This window comes from Homarus americanus, unplaced genomic scaffold, assembly GCF_018991925.1.
Source record: "Homarus americanus isolate GMGI-L3 unplaced genomic scaffold, GMGI_Hamer_2.0 scaffold1024, whole genome shotgun sequence".
Taxonomy (NCBI): domain Eukaryota; kingdom Metazoa; phylum Arthropoda; class Malacostraca; order Decapoda; family Nephropidae; genus Homarus; species Homarus americanus.
Genome location: NW_024715228.1, coordinates 1,206,340 through 1,218,390, shown reverse-complemented (window position 1 = coordinate 1,218,390; position 12,051 = coordinate 1,206,340). Strand labels below are relative to the sequence as shown.

The 12,051-nt window shown below is 35.9% G+C and overlaps 1 protein-coding gene across 1 annotated transcript; it reads right to left on the bottom strand.

Annotated features, from left to right (window-relative positions):
- Positions 1–637: 637 nt before the first annotated feature.
- Positions 638–9,877, bottom strand: LOC121855236 (DNA repair protein RAD51 homolog 4-like). The gene is made up of 7 exons (XM_042350120.1): positions 9,667–9,877; positions 7,440–7,558; positions 6,592–6,802; positions 5,598–5,832; positions 5,022–5,178; positions 2,896–3,076; positions 638–1,627 (listed from the first exon to the last, which is right to left on the bottom strand). The coding sequence occupies exons 1-6, from the start codon at positions 9,805–9,807 to the stop codon at positions 2,905–2,907; spliced, it is 1,035 nt and encodes a 344-aa protein (XP_042206054.1). The 5' UTR covers positions 9,808–9,877; the 3' UTR covers positions 638–1,627; positions 2,896–2,904.
- Positions 9,878–12,051: the final 2,174 nt, after the last annotated feature.

The window sequence follows — 12,051 nt, the reverse complement described above, 5'->3', positions numbered from 1 at the left end:
TGAAGTATTTTATGATACAGCAAAGTCATACACATGTAATGTCAAATAATGGGAAGAAAGGATCTGTTGTAAATCTCATTGTAAGTCTTCATAACATGTTGAAGACTTTATCACAAGATACTTCAATGATGCATATGACTGGTGTAAGAGGCCTCAGAAATGTGCTTAATAAGCCCACTCATGTGGGAGCTAGCTCCCAAACGTGTCACCTTGTTCCTGACGACTGCGAAAACAACTGTCTGTCTTATAAATGAGATGGAGTTACATTATGCTCTAGCAACTACAATACTGTACTTGGCATTGACTGCTTTTGAAAAGGCTGGACTAGTTATTTGACTTGAACACATGAAACAGCTTGGAAAGTAGAAGAAAGGTGTACAGCTGTTACCCAAAAGACAATGTCTTACAAATGAGATTGAATACACCAAAGTAGAAAATAAACTGACAAATACATAATGGTATGGGACAATTGCTGGTGAGTAATGATGAATATCTTATACAAGTAATCTGATAATCTTTGCAAATATGATCAAAAATTATCAAAATATCTGGATTCTTAGTACCGTACATTAGCAAATGCCAACAAAATGATGAAACTGATTATGTTGGGCAAACTATTACTACAAGATATTCCCCCAAAAAAATACACCTGTTACCCAAGACACAATCTTACAAATGAAAAGTGAATACACCAAAGTACAAAAGAAACTGGCAAATAAATAAAGGTGTTTGACAATTGATAAGTAAGCAATGATGAATATCTTATGCTCTGAATGTCATTAGGACTACTAATTAGTAGTTATCAAATTCTGGACCATAGATTTTAATCAGCATGCTCAGGAGTAACTATACTGAGATTTTTAACAAAATCCCAGAGCTCAAAATTAATTTATATCAAAATTGGAATTTAATGGATTTAAACTAATTAAATCCTTCCAGAATAACACAAAAACACCACAAAATTAAACAATAAAAACATAGTTGGCGAGTAATTAGCACTGACAAATGCCATTAAAATCTTACAAACATCATTATGACCACCAATTACCCGACAATAAAAATTTTAATCAGAGATTCAGAATCAGCATGCTTAGGAGTATCTATACTGAGATTCAAACAAAACCCTAGAGATCAAGATTATGCCTGAAACTGCAAGCCTAAGCAATTTTGGGACCAAATTTTTTTTTCTCTAGGAACTGGAATTCAACGGGTTTAACTGCTGTATAATTAAGTACTTCCAGAATAACACAAAAACACCAAAAAATCACCTCACTTCTACAAACTTCAAAAGTCATTCTCCCTTAAATACAGTCTCAAGTCATTCTTCAGTCTACATAACTTCAGAAAAGTAAAAAAGTCTTTCAAAGAACACAACTGAAACACAGCAGCACCAGCACTCAACTCAGTAAAAAATAACCTGTCAAGTAATGGGGTGGACACAACCACTGAGCACTTACATCTACTGCGGGGAACTAACTCAGCCACATACTGTAAGGTGTTCATTCTCTTGCTGAGGTCCTGGTCGAGTGTGATGGTTGACTCATCTGGTGTACAAATCACAATTGCTGTGGTGGTACATTCCTTCCTGCGGTATGTTCCTTGGTGCTGCAGGACCTGATGTCTCCACCTATGGGATGAGGATCTTGTTTGAGAATATAAGGATCAGCTGAGGACTAGCCCCCAGACTGTGCAGATTAGCAGTTCCCAGACAAATTATTTTTCATGGCCTGGTGCATAGCATTTGCTTGGCAGACATATTACAGTAAACCCCCGTTAACTCGGCATTTGGTAACTCAGAATTTCATACAACTCGACATGGCTATGGTCTCGGAATGTATTATAGTATAACTTGGGAAATGCCGAAATACATAAAATTATCTGGGAAAATCTTGGCATATCAGGCCACCTGTGTCACCAACCATGCCTCTGTGTCACCTACTGTACCCCTGTGTCACCTACCATACCTCTGTGCCACCTATCATACCCATGTCACCTACCATACCCCTGTGTCACCTAAATTTTTTACTGTTGTATTTTTGTAGGAGGGAAAGTGTCTTGATAAGTCGGAATTTGGGATAACTTGGAAAGGCCAGAGCCCCATATGTGCCAAATTATTGAGGGTTTGCTGTAATACTTTGAGAGGAAAATAGACTATAAAATGTTACACATCATTGTCCTACACAATGTTTGCAGCTTCCTACATCATCATGTAAATGTTATCTAGACAATATGACAATATTTGACATGCAGATAGACAGCCACAGATAGAAAATACCTACCAGTCAAGACTTGTGAAATATACCACCACTGATATGAATAAACTGGTAGCATAGCATTTTTTTTTACTTAGAACTATTACTTTTAAGCATATCTAGACCTTACTATAGATATAAAAAAATATTTGCCATAATCGGATTTAATACAAGGGTACACCAAAATAATTCTGCCATTCCAATAAATGTGAATTTTGCCGGAAGCCACAAACAAAATAAATTACCGGAGAAATAACCCCGAGTACAGTACAATGACTTTATTCAAGGAGTAAACCTTAACCCTTTGAAGGCCATAAATTAGCTTGTTGCGTTAAATAACCTAACTTCATGAGTACGGTGAACAAGCCCTTTGAGTAAGATGACACAACTCAGGAACCATTTAAATATTCTCAAGGTGGCTAATTAATCATACTCAAGGTAGCTAAATAATCATACTCAAGGTGGCTAATTCATCATAATTAAGGTGGCTAATTCATCATAAACAAGGTGGCGAATTCATCATAATCACAGTGGCTAATTCATCATACTCAAGGTTCCTAATTCATCATACTCGAGGAGCCAAGTCTTCATACTCCAGGGGCTTTAAATCACCCTCTTCCGTAGATGGGGCGAGGGACCCAACCTGATATGATCATGCTGAGAAGATAGTAATTTTTGCATCTGCTTCTTTCAGTCTTGTGCCTTTCCAAATGGTGACCTTAACCTCTAAGGGAGATGGGGAGTTATTCTGGTGGTCCTGCTTCGTGTGTAAGCTGGTTTCCCTCTCGATATACAGACGAATATGGGGTACATGAGCCCAAAATCTGAAATGCCATAAAGTTTGTCTGTTGTACTAGTACAGGAGTAATACTGTACCTGTCTATGTAAACATAATTTAAAAAAAAAATTTTTTTTAGCATGCCATCAATGGAATGACTGGTCCCTCAACTAACACAGTAATCAGTACGATTCATGAGCTATGTTATTGTGTGGAAACTATTTGTCAACAGAAAGGATATATGAAAAGATGGATGGAGAAAATGACAGACAGAGAAAAGGATGGCCAGAGAAACAGTTTGGCCAAGAAAACAATTAGATGTTGATCTTAAATGAACAAATTAAAAAAATCAAAACAATATGTCTACAAGGGACAGCCAGAAATATTAAAAACTAAAACCAGCAAAGCTTTACTGTATTACATAGAAAGTTCATTGTCTGGGGTAGCTATAACAAATTCCAGGAAAATTTTCTCCATTCCAGGCATGGGCATGAATTTCCAATAAATTGCATCATGTTTCCGAAGTGGGGATGTGTGCCGGGTGCTTATGAGCTATGATTGGCCACTACTGTCAAGTGACTGCATGGGATGCCTATGATTGACTTATATATTTTGCAGTCTATCTTCTCAAACTCTTACATCATGACACTCTTAGTTCATTGTCTGTTGCCACTGTACAAGCTTGTTCGCTGCTGTCTTCACATACGATCTGTGTTGTGCAGTACTATACCAGCATATAATCAGCCAAGAATACCATTAAAGCAGTGTTAAGATGTAAAAAGTGATTAGTTATGTATATTGCACTGTACATTCTGTAAGTGTGAAAGTACCATATGTACAGTAATGTACACAGCAGCGTGGACAGTGTATGCCTGTCCTGTATCATTATATCACTATTTGGCCACTATAAAAGTGATTTAAAACTTACTTTTTATATATCTTTAATTATTTCAAACGTCATTAACTAACACAAAATACTAAAAATTTTCAATTGTGGAGCCAGATCCTTAAACAGCATTATAAAGTAGTACCTTAGTATGAAATTTGAACAAAATCCATGGTGTGACCCCAAGTGCTGTAACTCAAGGTGCTAATTACCTTTCTAATGCTAATAACTCACTGTCTGTTTTTCAAGATCACTTTTTGGTTTTTATGCATTATTCTGGATATACCTAAGTAATTAGACACTTTTGAACATGCTGATTAAGGATCTGTTGTCTGCAATTTGATATCTGTACAATTACCTGTCCCAATGACATCTCAAAATTCTAATTACTTTTCTAACACTACTTACTTGCACCCTATGGCGTTTCTTCTTCAGAGTATTTATAACCTTGCAGAAAAATATCAGGAGATAATTTGTTACTGATTGAAATGAGTGTAATACACAACAAAGAGATTTAGAACATCCTTAAATAAACTATAAAGTTCCTTACCGTGTATTACATCTCCCAATAACTACGTCTCCAACAAATTAATAAAAAACAGCAATAGCCACAAATTACATTGCCTGGAGTATAAGTTCTCACCTTCCACAGATTATGAGGGGAGTCTATGGTAGTGACTGAATGAACTTAAGTGTCTGGGAGGTACTGGTAACTGTCTCTTGTGGAATAATAATATGTCAATGTAAACACCACTGGCAACATGGCTAAACATAGGCATATAAGGCAAGAGAAACTGCCATCTTCAGTATTTCTGAATCTGTACAGGGCTTCTGATGTGATTCAATTCTTTATTTAATGTTAGATTAATGACAACTAAAGAGAGATCTGGTTTCAAAGATACGTACTGTACTTGGGTTTCAAAATAGTATTTATATACCTGTACAGTACATCAAACAGAACACCACAACTTGATAAGAAATAAATAAAACTGTACACTATCAGATGTATCTAAAGGGATATTAATACAGTGAAATAAGATGAAAAACATGTTACTACAGGAACACCCTTTTTCAAATACTGTACCTGTACCATGAACTTACTGACCTTCCAAGAGCAGGTTTCCATTTGGAGTTGGACTCGGCTCCTTGGCCGCTAAAATCTGCCAGTGTAATACAGGTATTGTTGACAACAACCACTGCAAGTTGCTGCTCTGAGGCCAGGCTTTTTAATGCTACAGCCAACTGGTTTATTATGCCCAAACCTGTGAAGATTAAACATTTGGGGAGTATAGTCTGTCTCTTGAGGATATCGCGGCTTATGACATGAAAAAGAATCCCAACAATATGCCGTAGTGGGTAATAAGCCAAAAGATCACAAAATGTGTAGTGTGTATAATTCACATTCATATATTCTATTTAAAAGAGGGCCTGTAATTGGGGAAATGTTAACAAAATTAATGCAGCTTAGTTAGTTTTTATAAGTGAGACAGTACCTCGGAGGCTTGATGTCATAACGAGGAATTTATAGTACGGTTGAGGATACTGTGCGAGGGAGGCTCTACATGAGTAGCTTTGACATATACATTTAATTTCCTTAAACAGAAAATAACACCAAAATATTTTCATTATAATGGAAGAAACAACAAGACTAATGCAGCACCGTTCAACTAGTGTACAGTACCTTGTTTCTTAGGCTCTGCTAGGAGAGGTAAGATAACTGCAGGCAAAGAGTCCACTATCACTAACTTAGTCTTCCCCATTGATTTTATGGAGCTACTCTCACCACCACCATTACTGCCTCTATCTTTTTTTCTTGTGAGGAAGTGTGGCTGTCGAGCTACTTCTAGTGCTTGAAATACACCCCAAACATCAGAGGGTGTCACAATCTTGATATGGGCAAGAGCTTGTCCCACTAACTGGAATAGAGATCAGTAAAAAAAAATACAGCACTTTTTGGTTGTGAATTATGATTTTTTATACATTTTACAGGTACAGGTAAATGCTCATAAGACAGCAGAGTCTTTAGTATTATATAAAGCAGTGTTGGTCTCAGGAGTCTACATACCATATAACCTTATTTTATGAAACATGTTAAACAAATGTATGATCCTGTGGCTTTGAGGATATTAGAACTGTTAGATCCATTAGACAGGTATGCAATATATGGCAACAAGATGCTTCTTAGGGTTTTCATTCTAAACCAGTTGACAACAAAACTGATTAATGCAACTAGCAATGACTGGAACAATCAACTGATGAATACAAATTATCAACCTTATCTTGGTTAATCTTTAATTTATATATCTGCAATAATTTTATATTTTAATTGTTGTTTTACCCATTTGTCTGAGTTTCCAAGAAGTAAGCCACTGACAACTTCATTCCCTACCTCTTCAAATTCCTCTTTGGCCTTTGGCTTACACAGTTACTGAAAACTCTGTTCCTGTAATATTAGCAATAATGTTGTGTTTGATATGTTGCACATACTGGTACAGTATAGATGAACAAGAATAAGTGAAACTGTTGAAGAAGATTGAAGATTTATTTTTTAATAAGAAGAGAATTACCACAAGACATTCAAATAACAAGTACTGTACTGTATCTTTAAGTTAACTCTTAAATGAGAGTAGAAACAAACAATACAGGTTTGGGAATACAGAGGCTGATGCACCTACCTCAGGTTCTTCAGACAGAGCCTCTACCACAGAGGAAATCCTTAGAGCACTGATACTGGCAAGAGGGTCTATATAGAGCACACTTTTACCGAACTTCAGAGCAGCATGGACAGCCAGGTTCACACAGAGGGAGGTTTTGCCAACACCCCAACCACCACACACTTCCATCACCTCGCCTGCCATCAGACCACCACCCAACAGGTTGTCCAGACTGTAAGGGAAAGAAAAATGGTTTTACTTGACATCACTAAAGAGGAACCATGATATTCTAAAGATTTTATTCTAATAGTAAAAACATGGGCATCAGTTATCCATACAGTGCATATTTTCAGTAAAAATTTTAGAGGATCCCCAAGAATAATTAAAAGACTTTAGACAATTAGCCGGTATACCATAAACAGAAAAAATTAAAGTGCTGTACTGCATTTTCAATTTTTTAACCTTCTTTGTACACCAAAATAATATACTACAATAATACTTGTAAGAATGAAACCTCTGGGAATAAAACTCCTTTATAACAAAATCTGTAAATTATTATTATTTTTTTTTTTAATTACATGAAGGAAGAAGTAAAAGGTGAGTACAGTAAGGTACTGTAATATATTACTGTAATTATATTAATCTAGATATGAATGATAATAAAATGTGCTAAATTTATTACACACATCAATAATGAATAAAATACTTACTGGGCAAAGATTCAATTATGGTTTATATAGAACAGTACAGTACATACATTACTACACTACATGACACTATGGTTTAAAGTTTGAAAACAAAATAATGTGGTTCCACCCTAAGAACTATCTAAACTTTTCTCCAAATTTCACACAGGATCCAGCACTTACTTCGTGTTCCCAGTTGTTATAGCTATTGCTGTTTTTATGGCTGCTTCCAGCATGTCATCACCAGAAACAGCAAAGGCAGCATAGTGTGCACGAATTATTTGACGGATACTGTACAAGTCCTACAATAATTTAATGACATCATGTTAAACCATTAATAAGAACATGATACAAAAAAGATGAAAGTATTTTACAGTATAAAAAACAGGAGGATCAACTCATGTATATAATGTAAACTATGACCCTTCATAAATTAATAGTAATTAAAGTAGTGACCCTCATCTTAACTCTTATCTTTACGGAAGGATCCAATGAATTTCAAAATGAACACCATGACTACATTTTTTTTACGGGGAATAGCCTACCCGAGCACAGGTCGTCGACCCACAACGGGGCCTGGGGGGTGAAAAAATAAGAATAAAACGAAATTAAAAATAGAAGAGAAAAAGACTACAGTAATATCTCCGTTAGCCAGAATCCCTTACACCCGGAACTCTCCGATAGCCAGAATTGAAATTTTCTCGGAAATTCATTCCCAAAGCCGGAATTTTGCACGAAAATTTTCCCGATACCCGGAAAATTCCGGGGAAGGGGGAATTTTTTCCGGATTTCAGAGATGATGTACAGGTAATGGGCAATTTATGGAACTTCAGAGAACATTTTTCCGTTACCCGGAAAGTTCAGGAAAATTCCGGGGATGAGGGATATTTTTCCGGGTCCAAGAGACAATTTAATGGGAAATTTCTGGAACTTCTGAAAATATTTTTCCGTTACCTGGAGAATTTCAGAAAATTCCGGGGATGAGGGATTTTTTTCCGGCTTTGAGAGTCTTCTTGTTACTGGAAGACAAAGTGTGCACCTAGGTGCCTAATTATTTACAAAACAAAGCATTTGCACAAGAAATTATTATTATATCACAACTCACTGATGAAAATAAAGTAAAAAAATAAACATTAAAACAAATAGCTTGTCTGCGGGTCAGTCGTCAATATTAACCAAGAGTTCATCTTAACCTGCCATAAGCTAAGCTCCCGCCCCCCCCCAAAAAAAAAATTATTATCAAATCAAAACTCACTGATGAAAATACAGTAAGAATATAAACATGAAAACAAATAATGCGTCGGCAGTGTAGTCGTCAATATTAACCATAAAACGCTGAGGACAACACAAAAAATCAAAAGACTAAATTCAGTTGTGGTTCTCATATCTTTTATCCTCTTCGCCACTGATCGGCTTGTTAGCCGCTTGGGCGATCGGTCACGACTCTTTTCCTTTATATTCTTCACCAAAAGGTCGGCTCGCTAGCCGCCCGGGCGATCGGTCACGTCTCTGTCACGCACTGTTGGCAAATACTGGGCATGCACCGGCTCCTGAATGTACCTGAACCCGCTCCAGTGTTGGTCAAGTCTTCTCTTGAAAGAGCTCACACTCGGTGCCGTCACAACACTTTCTGGTAGATTGTTCCAAGAGTTTACAACCCTCACTCCGAAAAAGTTTGCCCTCACGGTTTTCCGGACTTGCGGCTTCTTCAATCTTGAGCTGTGACCCCTTGTGGGGCGAGCGTCCGCCAGCTCCAAGTAAGGACACTCAACTGAGTAGTGCCCCCTGAGATGCTTATAAACCTCAACTAGGTCCCCCCTTGCCCGTCTGTAGTATAAGCTAGGCAAGTTCAGGCGCTCCAATCTCGCAGGGTAGCTGAGATGCCGAAGTGCAGGCACCAGCTTGGTGGCCCTCCTTTGAACATTTTCAACCAACTGACAGTCCCTAGCATATAGAGTGACTGAGGTTGGTAACTGAGATATTTGCTTAATCCTCCAATTACAGTCTGGAGGAGAACAATTACAAAAGAATGAACATTAAAGTTTAAGGATAACGTCTGAGAACAGCACCACCACCAGAATACACAGAACCTGACCAAACCAACCAAAGAAACTCACAGCCATAATAAACAGAAAGTATTTATTTTGATATCTAGTACCAATGAAAGCAACTTTTTTGAATAGTAACTTTACGTTTTTTTTTTTTTTTGTGGGGACTTGACAGTACTGTAAGCTAGGGCAGAGTGAGTTGATAGGAAAACGGGTGCAGTGTATATACCGTGCTTTCATTTACCTGTATTTTACCTTCTCATATTACGGTATGTTAATGATAAAATAATACATTGAAGTTGACATCCAAGCTAAAAGTCACTGTCATTCACCTACCCCAAGACTAACCAGCCAAGTCTCACCTTATAACTCACTGATGATTCCATTGCTAAGGATTCTGGATCTTTCAACATAAAATCCGTCACATTTCTAATCCCAGAATTCTGTAGTTTAGTCATGACGTCCTCAGTAAGAGCAGAACACATCCCAACTGTCAAACGCATTATTATTATTTTGTCACTAAATCACTTGAGTTTTGGTGGTCGCCTGTGATGGTGTGACAGTGTTGCCAGAACCAAGTCCAACTCTGCCAGGTCGGGAGATGATGATGATACCTGTAATAATAATAATAATAATGATAATAATAATAATAATAATAATGATGATGATGATGATGATGATGATGATGATGATGATGATGATAATAATAATAATAATAATAATAATAATAATAATAATAATAATAATAATTCAGTAAAATCATCATTAGCTCTTACAAAATTAATATGCTAACATTCTGCCTCCATTTAGTAGTATTATTTTTAATATAATCAAGGCGTATATATAAATTTAGGGGAGGGATCTGAGGAATATCAAAGGAGGGTCGAAGTTGGGGGATGAGACATGATCACAGCGATTCCAAGTCCGAGCCATGTTCTTTTTCTTTTCTTTTGTTTGTTATCTGACCAATATCATGGGTATTTAGAATATTTTGAATATATGTAACTTAATATCAGGAGATATTATGAGGTCAATAGTAATTACTTTTACTTTACAAAACGCCTGAGTACAATACTGTATTAAAAAATATTGTAATTATCTGATGAAAAGTGGGGTCCGGACCAGCATCCCCCTCTGGATCCGTCCCATTAAATTAGTATGATGTCTAGCTAATAAAAGTATGCATGTGGTATAATGGAATAGAACTTAACACAACCCAACCTAACCTAACCTAACCTTTAACCTAACCTATCCTAACCTAACCTAACCTAACCAAACCTAATCTTACCAAACCTGACATAATATAATCAAACCAACCCAATAATATATTAGGGTTCCTAATAATCCTCTAAACCATATATTCTTGTCATTTTTTTACAAATAATCTGTAACGTAAAATTAATTTGACTAAAATTGACTAAAGATCCATCATGTGAACTTTTTGTTTTTAAAATTGTTATAGCTTAGGTTAATTTCTTTAATATTACTGTCCTACATAATAATAATAATAATAATAATAATAATAATAATAATAATAATAATAATAATAATTATTATTATTATTATTATTATTATTATTATTATTATTATTATTATTACCAACCGATTCTTGAGAATTTTATCTTTGCAATCAATAGTTTAAACAATTCAAAGACAATTTCTTCTAAGACGTTTCCCTCGTAACTGACCTATATAATTATTATTATTGTTAGTGTTTTTGTTATTATTTGCCATTTAATTAAAGTAATACTCGGTTGGTCTCTTTACTACTACGGTAATACCTTTAAATTCATTCAAAGTTATTTAAGTCCCGCATTTAAACTCATTCATGAACTCATTATTTATTTTCATTTTCTATGTTAAAATGTCGCAACTAAAGAAAATAAAACGTTTGTGTGGGATAACTTGTTTAATTTAAATTTTTATATGATTTTCGCCACTCATCAGCTTGCTAACCGTTTGGGCGCTCTATCCAGTGTTAATAAAGGAGGATATAGTGTAGAATAATAAAAAAAGGAGCAGAAGAGAAGAGGAAGGAAAGATAGTGGGAAAGAAAGGGAAGACGAACGCATGAAGGGTAAAGTAGAGGAGGGAATGGAAGACAGAGATGAAGGAAAGGAGGAGGGAGTTAAAAGTGGGATTCCAGGCAGGGTGGAGAAGAAAGAGGGGCAACGAGGAAGAAGAAAAATGATAATGTAATGAAGAGAGAAGAAAAAATAGAACCAGGATATAAATATACAGACGACAAAGGGAAAAATAGCATAATAGAAGAAAGATAATGAAAAGAGAAAGAGGGAGAGAGAAAATTAAGAAAAAAGGAGAAGAAAAAGGGTGGTGAAGTATAAAAGGAAATAGGAGACAGTGAATAGCTACAGGAAGATACAGTAGTAATTAAGAGATAGAGGGCGGGAGAGGGAGATAGGGAACGTTAGGAAGAATAAGAGATAGATAGATAGAAGGAAGGAATCAAAGGAGAAGCTGGCAACAAACGCGAAATAACTCAAATTCAGTTAGATAGACAATAAAGTGAAAGAAAACGACAAAACAAATGAGACTGGTGAAGTAAACAAGGAATCTGTAACATATTCGTAAATATATGAATAACAAAGTAAATATTAAACATTAAACAAAATAAAATTTCCAGAAAGCATATTATCTGTATTAAAGAAAAACAAACAACGGAGCCTAGTCAGATATCTTACTTGAACAAACTTGGGATTTTCTTTATAATCTTGAACAGGATGATG

Bases quoted from the DNA above. Each gene is read 5' to 3' on its own strand.
- LOC121855236 (XM_042350120.1), bottom strand. From the start codon at position 9,807: ATGCGTTTGACAGTTGGGATGTGTTCTGCTCTTACTGAGGACGTCATG. The intron at 7,559-9,666 runs GTGAGACTTGGC...AAATTATTGTAG, and splicing joins AATCATCAGTGAGTTATAAG to GACTTGTACAGTATCCGTCA. The intron at 6,803-7,439 runs GTAAGTGCTGGA...TTTCCCTTACAG, and splicing joins ATAACAACTGGGAACACGAA to TCTGGACAACCTGTTGGGTG.